Here is a 15,798-nt window from a genome sequence, read left to right as displayed (position 1 = left end):
CCAGTCGAAGAGGGAGGGAGGGCGCTGTGGGTGCTGCCGCCCGGGTTGCCGCTGCCCGCCCCTCCCGGCCGAACCTCAGTGGCGGCGAAAATAGGTTAAAATAAAATAAAATACATAAAATAAAACAAGGCAACATTTTTTTTTTGCCCCCAGACAGACGCCAAGCGCTCCGCCAGCGGTTTGCAGCAACGCTCTCCTCTTTGACTCCCCCACCGCGCCCCCCCTACAAATATCTCACAATCTCTAATAGAGGGGAAAAATACAATTACCCCCTTCAGCAAAACCTCTTTAGTTGCAAACTTAGAGCGCCGGCGGCACAGAGAGGGAGCGAGGAACTCCCTCCTCTTACTATTTTTTGGAAGATTTTCAAAAAAAGTGGAAGTGGATTTTGATTGGGAAAAATCTCGTGTCTGAATGTTTACAAGCACCGCGTGTGCGGGAACCTCCTGCCAACAAACAGACAGAGGACCGAGCGCGGCGCGGCAGGCCGGGAGCGGGCGGCGGCTGCGGCCGGGCCACCCCCGGGTTTTTTTTTTTCTCGCCGCGCCCCCGCCCCGCCCGGGATCACCCACCCGGCGCCCGCCGCCAGCCCGCTGGCCCAGCGGCAAGCGGTGCAGCGACTCAGCGCCAGCGGGTCCAGGGTCCTCTCTGGCCCCCTAGTACAATGCCTAGACCTCCTCTTGGCCAACCCTACTGCGAAATCGGCTGGGGAGAAACTCATCTTTGCAAAGCATTTTATTTTGCAAAGCAACCCTAAAAGCGAGTCCTGTCCGTCCCCTACCCGCGACGCCTCTTGCCCCCAGCTTAGGGCGGCGGGGAGATCACCACGTGCCTTCCCTGCCCCCCTCCCACAGGGACAAGCCTATAGCCCCCAGCTCCCGAGCTCGGCCAAGCAAGGTGGGGGTGGGGGGTGGGGGTAGGCGGTAGGGGAGTAGTTGGTTCGAGTATGCTTTTGAGGGGTGTTCGACCCCGCGACTCCAAGCATCCCTCTCTTGAGTTCTTGCTCTCTACCTCGGGCCTGGCTGGATCTGGGGGCCCTTCTGAGTCTGTATAAGGGAGGTGGGGTGGTTAAGTGGGTGGCTGTCTCCTGGCTAACAGAATGCGCCTGGAAAGGCAAGCAGTGGGCGCTAAGGAAAGTTTGGCTGCAAAGGAAAGAAAGGCGTGAGAGGGCCCACTTCCCTCCCCCACCTCATTCATGACCCGTATTTTAATTTTTGCTGCAATTTTAAAGGACCACCCCATATCCAGTTCTGTATTTTTTTAAAGGTGTGTGTGTGTGGGGAGGTGCGCGTAGGGAACTGAATTTTTCACTGGGTCCTGGAACTTGTCACACACTTCGAAAGCTCCTCCGCCCGGGCACGTTGCGGGCCCTCCCTCTCCCCACCCCCGCGCATCCCTCCCTCACCGCTTTCCCCCGCCCCCACTCCCCCGGCTGCGCCGGATGCGGAGCAGACGCGGCGCGCGGCGGTGTGAAGTTACAGCCCGGCCAGGTACCGGCGGGAAGGAAGGGCAATGTTCGCAGCACTCGGGAAAGCCGGGCCCTTCTTCGGAAGGATGCACTGGGGGCTCAAAGGACGGACTGTGGCGTGCAGTCCAGGCTGCTCCCCCGTCCCCCACTCTCCCGGGGCCCATCTCGAGACTCCAGGCTGGGTGGGTTACCCCCTTGGAATCCCCGAGTCTCAGGGCGGGTTTTGGGTTAAGGGGCCAGTTTAAAGTGGGTGCGGTGGTCGCTCCTTTCTAATTTTCTGGGTTGCGCAGAGGTGGCGGGAGCCATTCTAGTCTTCAGGACCCCCTTTCCCTCCCCCCTGCCCCCATCCCCAGTTTCTAGGGCTGAATGAGCCGTTCGGTCGCTAGGAGGCAGAACAAGATCAAGAAAGCTCAGCGAACTTGAACCTGTACCAGGGCCTCCTCCCCCACCCCCCTCTGCATTTCTCGACCCGGAGGGAAGAGCTTTGCGAGGGTGGGGGTGGGGGAAACGGACGGTTAGGCAGAATTCCCTTTCTCTCCCCCCAACCCCATCACCCCTTCTGTCTTTGTTCTTCGTTTTGACTTTAAAAATGCTTCTGGCCAGGGCTGCGGAGAAGCGCCCGGGCGCGTGGCCGACTCCCCAGTGCACCGGGAGTGGAGCGGGGTGCAGTTTTCGTTCTTTCGGGCAGGCGTTTTTGGTTGGGAGGAGAGGGGAGTGCGCGCTCTCCGGCTTTGGGGCAAGGCCGAAGGCGGGATCCGGCAAGTTTGCACTTAGTCTCCAGGTTCACTTCTCCCACCCCCTCATCCCCGTGCAAAGCGCGGACCTAGGCGGCCGCGGCGGGCTTGCCGGGCGCCTCTGCAGCCCGACCCCCCCACCCCCACCCTAGCTCCCCCGCCTCCTGCAGCTCTCTTCTCCTAGCCCGAAATCACAATAGTAATAGTTATCATCATAATGATGCGGGCAAACGGCGTCATTAATAATGAATAACCGCCGCCGCCGCCGCCGCGCTGTGCACACCGGTGCCGAGGATTGCGGGAGAAAGGCATTTTCAGAGATCCCTCAAAGTAAAAAGTGTGAGCCTGTGGACACATTATGAATTTCAGGGCCCGCGCCTGAGGTGTGTGCGGTGATCCCGAGACAGCGCCAGGGTAACCTGCCGAGTTTTCCAAGCCTCACTTCCCGTATCTCCACCTGGTGGGCCTGGGGAACCGTCGTCACCCCGCGGTCGGGCAGGACTGGCGTGGAGGCAGCAGTCGGGGCCCGGGGCTGCCCGCCGCCTCCAGCCCCCAGCCCCGGACTCCCGACTCCGGGCCCCGCGGCCGCCGCTGCACGTGTTCGCAGCGAGCGCGGCCGGAGCCTGCGGACAGCACGCTACTCGCTTTGTGCCTCAGAGTCAAGGCGCCCAACTTCACTTTCCGCGCAGCCTACCCACGCCGGGCCCGCTGCCCCGGGCCTGTCGCCCCTGCCTTCGCTTTTGTTTTTTTGCTTTTTCTGTCCGCATTTCAGTCTCGGTGTGCTTCCTTACCCTGTTAAGACAATCAAAGGGAAGGACTTGGAAAGCAAACTTGAAGGCAGAGCGCCTTTCCCCCTCCCCCTCCCCAGCAGCCCTTGTTTCCCTTGCTCCTTCCCTACATTTCTTATAAGGCTTTTTTTTTTTTTTTTAATTTATTCCCTTGCAACTGCTGAGAGAGGAAAGAGATCTCAGTTCAGCGGCTGGGGCATTTAGACGTTTCAGTCAGTCTTGCTGTTTGAATGCAGAAGCATTTTATTTTGTATTTCTTTTTCCCCTTGTAGAGAATTCGCGGCTAATTATTATGATTATTTGCCCACTCCCTTCCACTTCAATCCTGGACTCCCTGCTTTGTAGCCAGCGCTTAGGCCGGAGCTTAGAAACGCCGGGTTTGTGGGGGTGAAGGAGGATGGAATTGAATTGAGGGAGGGGGTAAAATGGCTGAGGTTAGGAATGTTTTTAGGGAAAGGGGAATTTGCATTAAAATACAGAGAAATTATCAGAGCCCAGAAAGGAAATGTTGATTGCCAGTGAGAAAAGATGTCAATGCAAATCAGTAGATTACACCAAGAGAATTGTATTTTCATATTTTCTTTGTGCCCCACTTCGTCTGATTTTTAATAATGTAGCAGCAACGATAAGAACACATTTTGGTATTTCTCTGAACATCACCAGCCAAATGTTTAGCAGAGAGCCTGATGTTAAAGGTATTTCATACATTAGGATATAATTCTTGTTAATTAGCAATAATTTACGTTAAGAGCATAGAAAATGTTGAGGTTATAGGTTTTATATCTGTACATTTGATCATCTTGTTATTTTCAAGAACTTTGCCTCCTATAAAATTAATTAGGTGAAATGTGGAGGTGTAATCAGCAACCTCTGAATTACCACTTCATTTCCTGGTTTTGATTGTAAATCAGTTCAGTTACTACATTTAGAAGACTTTAACCAAGTCTGTTTTGTACGGCGTTACCTTTAACTGTTTGATACCTAGGAGAATATCTTCTTTTGCTCCCAAATAATATTTCCATTTTCAGAAATGTGTCAGGGCTTGGGGATAAAGAAGAAATCCTAATGATGGAGTTTAAAAAAAATGTGTTTTTTTTTTTTGCCAAGGTTCTATGTACTACTAACTTTTAAAAAATGAGGTATTTCTCCTCAGTCTTTCTTCGATCTGTAAACCTCTGAACTTGTAGTTAATGCTGAACAACAACCAAAAAAGCCACATTTGTTAATGTGTACTTAAAATCCTTAATTCAAATAGGAGGAATCTTGGCGAATAACTTCCTTATTCAGTTCCTCCCTTGTCACAATGAAAGCAAGCAGGGGAAAGATGGCATAGACGCATAGTGCAGAAGCACTTCTGTTTGTCTCCTTTTATTTGGAAAGTATGCATGTGTATCTATTTTTCGGCCAGTATGTTGGGCAAAGAAATAGAAGTGCTTACTTTTCTGTCTCTATTAGTAGGAATATAACCTTCATATTCCTATGGTGACCTTATGTTAAATTAGGAGGAGTACCAGAGGCTAGAAATTATGACATGTCCTAGTTGAGCACAGGTGCAGCTAGACAGGGCTCTCTCAATATTATTTCACCCAGCACATCTGGGAGTTACTCCAGATCTTCCCCCTCAGTATTCAGCCTGGGTAGGGTTGAAATAAATTTAACCTGAGTTCACTGGATTTTTGCACTTTATCAAAATCTGTTCCAATATTCTACACTCAAATTAAAATCTATTTTTTGATTCTCTGTGGCTTTAAGTTCATTAAATGTGAAATTGGCAGCTTGCTAAAGAAGGTCAGACTGATTAACTGTTTAAGACTTGTACATTTTCTGCTTCAGTTTTATTAACTGGCAGCATCCTGGATGTATTCTGTGTTTTGTAAATTTTTTTTTTTTTGGTGATGGAGTAAGTAAGCGTAAGGTTTCAGGAGCAGAGGCTTACTCTCATTTCCCCTTTGGAAGTTTAAAAAATGATAGAAGCTGTTCAAATACATGCTTGAGCATTTTGGTGCAAAGTTTTGTTTTTGTTTTGTTTTTTTTAAATTTAAAGAAACAGGAATGAAAGACATATCTACCTTGTTGTACCATCCACTGGTGATCATGTGTACAGAAATAGTCCCATAATGAAGCATTTTGGAGCTCATTCAGAAAATTAGTCAACTTTGACAACATTAGACAAAGTATTTCAAGTCTTAAGAAAGGACTTCTCAGCCTTGATCTGAAATGTGGCGTTTGCTTGACCATTCTGATTTTTATGTGATGGGGGCCACCAAGTGCAAACATGTTTAGAATATTTTAGGCATTCCTTTCTTCAGAATGAAAAAATGACTAATTGGCTTATTTTCTTAAGTACTCAAAAGTATCCCATTTAGCTAATGTGTCTGAGAAGAATTGCCAGTGAATTTGGTATGTGTTTGATTTTGTGGCACAGCTGAGAGTGAGATCAGAAAGGTTTTTGGCAGTGTGGGTTATACTGCGTTATGATTATTATTTAGATCCATTTCACAGGTGAATGCAGTCTTTTTCTTATTATGGCAGTGTAAATATGGCACGTTTTCTGTGTGATGTAGTAGCTTTCTAATTTATGAAGCCGTGTCTCTGTATATTTTGAGTGTATATGTTCACACACAAAGAAGGTGTGTGTGTGTGTTTATTCACCTCTCCTTTTATTCTTGGGCACAATAGACAACTTACTATATAGGAAAAAAGAAACAAATTTGGTTTCAATCCATGTTTTTACCAGTTCTTTGGGGGTGGTTATTATTTAAGCTTATGTTATGTTTCTGTGCTAACTATTTATTTAAATAACAGTCACATTCTTTCTAAACTGACAAACCGGACGCTGTTGTGTGTGTGTGTGTTATGTATATATGTGTGTGTAGTTTTCCATGGAAGTGTGCAAATCAGGCAGTTTCCTTTAACTATATGATGGTTTGCCTCTATGATAAATTTGCTTTCTTGTTGTCAGTTTCCACACCCGTGTATGTTTCAGGTGCCCACATGTTTTTCTGAGAATTAAATGGGGGAGCCTAGAAACCCTTTACATAATGTGCTGGGGTGGGATGGGGTTGAGAATGTATTTCCCCCTTTCCTCTCCTTTCTGGCCCTCTAATAATTGTGCTTTTGTTTCTTCAACCACAGCCGAGCCACTTGAAGCCATTCTTACAGATGATGAACCGGACCACGGACCTTTGGGAGCCCCAGAAGGGGACCACGACCTCCTCACGTGTGGGCAGTGCCAGATGAACTTCCCATTGGGGGACATTCTCATTTTTATCGAGCACAAACGGAAACAATGCAATGGCAGCCTCTGCTTAGAAAAAGCTGTGGATAAGCCACCTTCCCCTTCACCAATCGAGATGAAAAAAGCATCCAATCCCGTGGAGGTTGGCATCCAGGTCACGCCAGAGGATGACGATTGTTTATCAACGTCATCTAGAGGAATTTGCCCCAAACAGGAACACATAGCAGGTAAATGAGAAGCAAGGAGAAAAGCTGTTTGCATGCTTTCTTTTCATTCTCAGAGGCACTGTAGCCATGCACTAAGGAGTGGTGAAGTGCTTTCTGTTTCTCCATGTGACTGTCCATGACAGCCCTGTAACGTTAAAGTAATCATTCCTATGGCTTATGTCCAGAACACACAAAAATAAATATTTTCCACTTCACTTGAGTCAGATGTAGGCAGGATAGGTTACACACACACACCTGATACCCTCTCTCTGAATCTACTGATTCTGGATTTCTTTCCTTTTCTCTCCCTTCTCATTTTGAAGTGTCGAGCCTTGCTACACCTAGCTCAGTTTCCAAGGCCCATTTCCAACCCTGGTGATAAGTCAGAGGCAGAGGGGCTGTATGGGCATTTGTAGTTCGGCCAGTGACATGTTTGGGTCAAAATACCTGATCAGGCCTCCCTAGCGGTGCAGTTTGTTCTCGAGGCTTCCGTGACGCTGGGTGGGCTGGAGGGGCATTTTGGAGGGACTGGAAAGAGTTAACTGAGCTTCGGGGCTAGCCTTGGATCCATATTGGCTGTCAGCCCGTATGGGGCTGTAATTAAACACAGCCCCGTGGTGGGATGACACCGTGACCTTGACTTTAAGATGCCATTTTCGACTGGCCAGGCCAGAGTAGAGAGGGCAGTTGCTGAAGCGCACAGACATGCTTACTCGAAAAGTTTAAGGGCATGTTGGAAATTTCAAAAGGTTGGTTTGACAGGAACGGCTGCTCCTTGCAGCCTGCCTCCTCAGCTAAATGATAAATGCTTCTTTGTGCTCTCTCTTGTCTCTGATGTGGTTTTGACAGATGTATCTTGATTTTGTTTGTGGTTTACACAACCACATGTCACCCTTACAAATGTCCAGTCCAGACTTCACTGTTTCTGCTGTAACACAATGTTAAAATTCTCTTGGAAAAATACATATACGCATTCAACAGCCCTTTTTCCTCTGGTTAATTTTAGCAGAAAGGTAGCTAGAGGTATGGGTTTCTCAGCAGCACAGGGGAAAGGAATTAACCACTAACAGAGGGACTTAAATCCCTACTCTGAATGATAATCAACAACACTATATAGTGACCCTTAAAACATTAAAAAAAATGAAACAACCGTGATTTAATGTACAAGATGATGTGAATGTGGATTCTGTAGTGACAAAACCGGCATGTCCGAATCACTTTCCTCTATTTCCCTTGCCCCTGCCCGCCAAAGGCAGAAGGTTTGTTTAGATTTAGGAAGGGTGGTACATAGAATCAGTTGATGCCCTGGAACTTGTCCCTCCGACTGAGTTTGACCAGAGAGTTGAACTGTAGTGGGTCAGTGGTCCAGAGGGGATTAAATGTTGTATCATTTCTCCTCCCCCCTCTGGAATTTGCTCATTAAAATCAAATGTGGCATTTTCTTTCTTTTTTAATGCTTCCTGCAATAGCACTCAGATACTTTACCTTTAGTAAAACGAGAAAGCTGCTGCCCGGGAAGCTGCGTTTACAAACTATTTTCTTGAATCCATCCCATGTAGCTTATATGCCATGCAGGTTACAATTTTATCTGTCCCCCCAGCCCCCCAGTAGGATATGGTGGTGACCATTTCCATGTGCTGTCTTGTGACTGGAAGGAAAATGAACAGAAGTGTAAGGCATGATTAATGAAGCTAGAGCAAGCGGAAGGAGATTTGGTCTTCAGAGATCCAAAGCCTTTCTAAATCTCCAAATATGGAGTAACACTTGCGTGATGTAACATCGTATTTACATATCGAGCCGCTCGTTTAAAAAGACAAAACACAGTGTCTGTCAAGCAAGAATTAAAACCACACTTCTTACTGAGGTCCCAAGTAGGTTATTCAGTCTCCGATTAACCAGCTTGAAAATTCTGTGCCTCTGTACTTACAGGAGAAATCTAAAAGCTGGTGGGGGGAGGCCCTATAGTGAAGGCTTTTCACTGTCACAGTTGTAAATCTACGTAGGGAAAGAAGAGATTTTCCTGAACTCTCTGGTGGTCACAAAGATTTTTATTTTAAGGAGTAGTGCTGTAAGAGAGCTCAAAGAAGGACCCCTTCCACACAGAAAAGCACATTTAAGATATGTTTTATAGGGCTAATGCTAAGCAGTTTCGCTGAGATGAAAAGCTACCTAAGCTATCTAAGATATTCAATGGGTGCACCAGTGCTGCGACCCAGGTGAGGTAAACCTTTCATGCACGAATAATTACAAAGTCTTGATTCCTTTCATTGTGTTTAATCACCTGTTCCCACCCTGGAATTGGCTGAACATAAATAGCATGGTCACATCTCAAAGCGAGATGTCAGTAACTAGAATCACGACTTCTCATAATTCACGGTAATGAATTAAGAGTTTCCTATGGTGAAATTAACATTCTGCCATTGCACATAAATTAAGATGCCCTGGTTCTCAGGTGCCTCTGCAGTGAAGTTCTGGAAGACGGCTGTGTACTCGCAGCCCATTTCTCTCAAGCACATCTTCCAAGTCTGTTTTTCTTTTTATGGTGAGGAAGGAAACAATAAGAGTAATCATTCAGTAGATATTTGAATTGGGTCACACACAAAAAAGAGAAGCCATGCTCTGTATTAGGAAAGAGATATATTGATGAATCTCTAGAAGAATATGTTTGGCAACTGTATAAAAGGTAGTTATTTAAATGTGCTGTGTAGGAAAGGCTTTATTAAAGTGGTATAAGTTGGATAGGAGCTTACTGAGTGCTCTGTGCTGTCTTATAGGCAGGAAGCTGGAATCAAACAGCGACAGATCTTCTTCCTGAGATAAATAAAGCTTAGAATTTGGGGTTTCACACAGGAGGTTGAGTGGAGTTCTTTAAATCTTCAGTAAGATGCCATGCGTTTTGGCTGTACATAGGCCTCTCAAAGCCTAGTATTTTTTAGTGAGGATAATTTTTACCAGGTTGAATGTACACATATATGTTGCTCAGGTTGGTTTTTTTTTTTCATTTTATTCAAATATTCAAAATATTGTGGGATTATGATCCGCTGAGACCCCTGAAGCAGTGTTAATTTAACTGGAAACCAGCAGGTTGTATTGTGCAGGGCCCAGTTCATCAGTGTGTGTGTCAAATATCCACTATTGGATATCAGCAGTCTGACTGGCAGTCAGGGCTTTTAACTGGGGTTTTGTTTTGTTTCCTAGTCTCATGTTTTATGAGGGGGGCAAGTTTTCATTGAAGATTAGTGGCTGTGGAACTGCTGTTCACTTATAGAAAAGGCCAAAAAATATTATCCCACAATGTCAGCTTTGAGGTTTTGGCTTATTGCACATAGAAATCTTTAAATTAGGGTTGAGCTGTCATAAAGTTAGCTTTTTGAGAGAGTGGCAGAAAATATGATGAGTCCTGTGAACTGTCAAGCAGTCTGTTGCTATCTAACATTTTTTCTCTTTAAAATCAAGAGCATAAGCATTGATATCAGCGTATTTAAAAATTATTTGCCTAGACAATACACCTCATACCTAGATAATAATATGTAAGGCAGAAGCTCTGTGGAAGGAAAAGTACCGATTCAATCCAGAAATATATAAACATGTTACTTAAAGGTAAATCAAGTATACCATATTCATGCTTTTCAGAATTTAAAAACTCAGCTTGCCTTTTCTTTTTGTACCCATTTGAATTCTTTCCTATCTCAGACTGAACTGGAGGATGTACTTTATGATATAATTGTAAATAAGACTATAAATTATAGTATCCTATTTTAACCTATTTTTCATTTCTCTTTATTTGTGTGATTCTGAATAAAAATCACTGACTTCTGAAGTGAATTTTTAGTGTGGCAGCTACAAAAAATGACAAGCAAACAAAAAAATCCCCAGTATACTGGTGAACATTTTATTTAACCTTCACACCTAGAGAATAAAGAATATTGTTTCTTAATAAATACCTAGGATTTTCATTGGGAGCCCATTTTGCGAGGTCATTACCCAAAGGCTCATGTTCATGAGACTGGGAGTCCTATATACAAGATGTATTTGTAAATAAGACAGAGAAAGGTTGTGAACTGGCAGCTTGGATGTTTTGTCAAAGTACAATGTCAGAGAAACTCTTTCTAAGACAAATTGTAAATAGAACTGTCACAGCGATTGCATGATTGAGCCGCAGAAGTGTCTTACAATTGTTGGCATTGTCAAAGGACTTTTGAAAGCTTAATTAAACACAGTGGCCCGCATGGCTGCTAAATTTACTTGGGCAAGCCAAAAAGAAAAAAAAATCTAAAATGTGGAAGATCCCAAAGATCCCAAATTTCTTGTGACGTTACCCTTTTGGTGACACAGAAAAGATGCATTGTGCACTTCCCTAGTTGTCTTTTATAAATACTAGTTTTGAGAACAGGGCCACGTGATATGAAGATCGTCCTGTGTGTGATGTGGAGATTGTTAGTTTTTCTGTCTCCTGCTGTTACAGACAGTTAATGTAAAAATGGCCTTTTATTGGAAACACAAATATGTATTCACTTCAAGAACAGGAGCAGGGGGGACGTTTCCTTCCCATTCTCTGTGTTTATTCTATGAAGGCTTAAAAAAAAACAGTGCTGTAATTTCTCAAATCACCCCATTCCTAGTTTCGTTGCAAGTTGTGCCTTTTACTTTTAAAGGATCTGAAATCTGTTTTGCACACCTTCCTCCTGGTGAGTGTAGCATTTAATTGTGGAGCTGCCCATGGGTTGGAAAATGCAACTGGGTATAGACACGTGTAGGCAGAATTAGAACAGCAAACCTTAAGCTCATGGAAGAGGTGAGTTGGATGCATATTAATGGCACATTGTAGAATCCTGGAAAATCATTATTTTCACACTGCTGTTTCAGTTTGGCTAATGTGGGGGACTGAATTGAAATATGTAACAGATGTGCAAAACCTAAGGAGGTATTTTTCAGAATTTTGTGATTTCTTAGTGAAAGTGTTTCAAAAAGAATAGGTGAGTGGTGGCCTTGCACACTAGTCAGTGAGAAAGGAAGAAAGTTTTGGCTTTCGTTTGGGAGAAAATGTGAAATTTAACTGAAGTAGCACAGTTAGGGCGATGCACCAAGATTGCGTCACTCGTTGTTAATTTAATCTACTCTGGTTGGTCTGTTCACACCCTTTATTGCACAAAGAAATCATTTGACAAAATTTACCCCAAGCCCAAGTCTGTTTTTGCATACAGTAGTACCAGCTTTGTGCAATAAAAGGCACTTAGCATCAAATCGGACCCAGCCTGGCACCTTGCCACTTTTTTAGCAAGAGATTTAATCACCAAGGATCTTTAGTACCTTTCTGCTTGTTCAGATTTCATTTGGGTCATGGTTATGTCAGCAGTGTTGTTATTACACGGATTTTAAAAAAAATTTAAACTTAGGGTCCATTTTTAACACTATCTCAAATCAAGCAGGTTTTAATTTTATGTGTCAATTTGGAAGACATTAATAAATTCATAAAATATATTCAGACTATATAATTTAATGGATAATGACTAGTATTTTTATTTGTAATACCAATGGGAAATTGGCCATTGTCTCTCTCCCTTCTCTGTTCTCTCCTCCTACCCAGGTAAATAAGTCCTCAAAATGCTTCTCCCCTTTTTCTTCCAGGGGATAGAGCTCTGGCCAATATCAGTAAATTTACCTTTGTAATGTGTCGTGTAGGTTTTACAAAAATGACCTAATTAATTTGAGCATGGACCACTTTACTGCTACTAGAGTCATTTTGTGTCACTAACTTAATTTCTAGGAAATGTAACCTGACGAATAAGAATGCTTTAGCTCTCCACATGTGCTCCTAGGAACCAAAGGCAGATTTAAAATAATAGTAATAAAAAAATGCCAGCATTATGAAAGCCAGTATGCTTGATGCCAAACTCAATTTGAAGCCAGTAAACATCAGACTAGATTTCTAATCAGGTTTAGAATGTAACGTGTTCCATATTGGGTTCACTGGAATTTGTCTCTCTGCTTTTTACTGGCCAGCTGCACTCCCTGTGCATTTTTAAAACATTTCAGCAATGGCTTTTGCTGTTCTGAGCAGGGTTAGTAACTTAGGGTCTATTTCTGAGCTCATTCGTCATTCTGTGATGGCATCGAGTTAGGTTGGCAAGGGAAGGATTTGAGGCTTGGGGGGTGGTGAGGTCGCTTCTGACCCCAGCAGGGACTAGGTGAGCTTCATTTGCCTTTACAATAGGCGCACAGCTACTGCACCTTGGAAGCTCTCTCAGGTGCCGCTCATATGGGCGCATGTAAATGCCCTGTCAGTTGCGGAGCCGGAATATTAATGCTTCTTCCACCAGCGCACCATAATAAAGCTGTACACAGCAAGCTTAATATGCAGCCAGTCTGGGGAATTGTGTAAACTTAGATAGCCCAGTGTGAAAGACAGCGATGTAAAAATGCTGGCTCTGCCACAGTTTCCATTCTTGTTCTCCTTTGATCTAGAGCAAAATGAAAACATCATCCTTGCCTCCTCTTGGAGTTGTCTCCCCGACTCTGCCACCTCCCAGTCCCCCACCCGAATTTCTTTGCATGTGCTGGTATGGAGAAAAGCGACATAATTTGTTTCATATGGTTAATTACAGGCGTTTGAATATTTAAAATTTTAAATAGCCACAGTTCCAGCTTTTCCTGTTAAAAGTATGTGATTTGAACAAAGGGAGTACAGTGTAAATATTTGTGGTGATTTGCAACACCCCTCTTTCCCCATTAAACACACGCACACATACGCACACATGCACACGTGCTCATACATTCAGTTTAAATCTAGCTCTGACTTAAAGGACTTCTGTACTTTCATTTGTACTTTTTTTTTTTTTAAAACACCAACTCTCAACTGGAACTCCATTAAAATATTTTGCCATTATTTTTAAGTCCACTCTTGCTTGAGGTTTTAAAGAGGATTTTTATAATGTGTTCATTTAACAGAATCAACAGCTGTCAGAGCCAGTTGTGGGAAATCCACAAAATGTACAAAGAAAAATACACATGTTTCCTGAAACAAAACACTTGGAAAAATAAGCTGCCAAGAACTGGAGAACGAGGAGTTTGCAGACAGGGCACCAGTGTTTCACCTCTCCATTCACCCTGGAGACTGATGTGAGCCGGTCTGATGCAATGCCGCTGGAAGGCTTACCTGCACAGGTTACTGCTCTGAGCTAGAGCCCCGCTAGGGGCTAGGCCAGGCCACAGCTCCCTTGCTCTCTGCCTTCCTTTTTTCTTTTTGATTTCTTTAGATAGATAAAAGACCAAGTTCTTGGAGCTCTAGACAACAAATTATAGCCACTAAAGTTGAGATGATCAGGTTTAAACTTCCTGTAAGAGAGGCGAGAAGACGCTGTGCACACCCTTTTCTACTTTTCCAGATAGGGTTGGCAGCGTGTTACTCAGAATTGAATCGTCCCACCCGGGAATTCCCACTGGCGACCTGGAGCAGGTCTATTGATGAAGGGGATACCTGGGGACCTGTGGTCACTCACAATGAGTTTCTGTGTGTATCTTCGCTGTTGTTAGCATGGGCGATGAACAGTTACACCTACAATTTGATCTCAGTTTCAGATAGAGGTGAGTCCATTGGTTTAAAAACTCCCATTAAAATGAAGAATGGAATTATTGTGAAACCTGCAGAGGTGCTTTCAGAAAGAACACAGGTGCTGTGGTGTTTCCCCCCCTTTCTCTGCTTTTTAGTTTATTTTGGAATTTTCTTTTAAAAAAAATGGGGAAACCTCCTGCTAAGCATCGGGGCATTTACATTTATATTCATCAGTTGTTCATTTTCTTGATATGTAATGATGCATAAAGAAGTACAGAAAAAAAATCACATCTGTCAATTTTTAGGAAAATGAAGTGTAGCTTGGATTCCTGCATTAGCTGCAGCGTGAGGCACTATGTGCCATATCTGCTTTTTAGGTTTTAAATATGGAGTTTCTCTTTGGGTCACAAAAAATATCTGAAGCATTTCCTTCTACTGACTCAGGGGATACCATGATGTCATGATTATTTACATTTAGGGGCAACTTGCAATAAGCCATTTATTGCCCATTTTGCCCCCACCCCTATCTTTGAGTTCATAGTTAAAACAGTGCCTTAACAGTATTAAATTTTAAATCTCATGAGTTTTTCTCTCCTACTCTATCCCATCCTAAGATTTTAAAAAATTATTCTTTTACATTTAAAAGTGAACATTGGCTACTGAAGTATGATTTAAAGGCTGAGAAAAATTTTAATAATAAATCTTAACCTTCTCATGTTATGTTTTTGTTATGTTAAGGAGAAAAAAATCAATAAGGAAAAATTTAATTCTGATAAAGATACTCTTGGATCTTTGAAAACAACTGCTGTCCTTTTAACTAAAACATTTGAGCAGCTTCAAAGACTATGTATTTCTTCTGATCTTGGAGCTGTGTGACTGGTAGCAAGAAAGAAAAAAAAATCTTATTCTACATACAAGTGGATTGCTTAACAAGTCTGCACAGACACGTACTTGTTTGTACAATAGAGATAAAAATTCCTGTATAAAAATAATTCAGCTGCTGACAGCAGGCATTGTTGTTGGACCTGTCTTTTGTGCTTGTCCCAGCTCCAGGCCCCTCCCCCACTATCTGCTTGGGGCAGCTTGCTGCCTGCAGACTCCTGACCAGAAGTTAATTGCTATATATTAAATATATAGGTATTGTATCTAAAGAGGAATATCTCAGGCCTTCCTATATGCATTCCACTCTGCTTTCTGATGGGATTGTGGCATTGCCAGCAGGGGGGTGGCGGGCAAACACTCTAATAGGGAAAATGACTTGAAGGCAGTTAGGGGAAATTTGGCCTTCAACTCCCATTTGCTCTGTAGTGTAGCGTCGGTTTCTAAACTTTTGTTTTTAATCTAATTCTGATTTACTCTGTCACATCCCATATCAACCCTCATTGAACTCTACTCATGTAGAGTAACATTAGTGTCAAACAGAATTGGTCAGGACTGTGGACCTGTGGTTCATACAGATGGTCATGAATGCAGGTCCCGTGAAGGAAGCTCTGCCTCCTATTCTTTCTAATAAACGTTAAAATGTGGCGTGTTTCTGAGCAGGGCCCTGGATTAGAGAGTCGAGGAAATTGGAGATAGTGCCTGAGGTTTTCTCCCTTCTCTCTCCACCTCTTTTCCCACTTCCTTGACATACCTACATTCCAGGTAAGATCAACTTCAGGAAAGCATCTGAGGCTGGGGGTCGGGGATGGGGAGGGGGAGAAGGGTGGCAGAGAGAAACCACTGGAATATTTTCAATAGGGGTTCAAAGACAATCACCAAGGCAGAGAGCCCTTTGGGTCTAGCTTTGGAGCAGTAAGCACAGGTCCTTTC

The 15,798-nt window shown here is 43.7% G+C and overlaps 1 protein-coding gene across 1 annotated transcript in view; it reads left to right on the top strand.

Annotated features, from left to right (window-relative positions):
* BCL11A (BAF chromatin remodeling complex subunit BCL11A) overlaps positions 1 to 15,798 on the top strand; it is a 99,548-nt gene that overhangs the window by 1,335 nt on the left and 82,415 nt on the right. Inside the window, 1 exon segment of the mRNA XM_040224162.1 lies at positions 6,126 to 6,455. Within this exon segment, the coding sequence (XP_040080096.1) occupies positions 6,126 to 6,455 (330 nt within the window).

The sequence above is a fragment of the Oryx dammah genome, unplaced genomic scaffold, assembly GCF_014754425.2.
Source record: "Oryx dammah isolate SB20612 unplaced genomic scaffold, SCBI_Odam_1.1 HiC_scaffold_25, whole genome shotgun sequence".
Taxonomy (NCBI): Eukaryota; Metazoa; Chordata; class Mammalia; order Artiodactyla; family Bovidae; genus Oryx; species Oryx dammah.
This window is presented reverse-complemented; position numbering and strand designations above follow the sequence as displayed.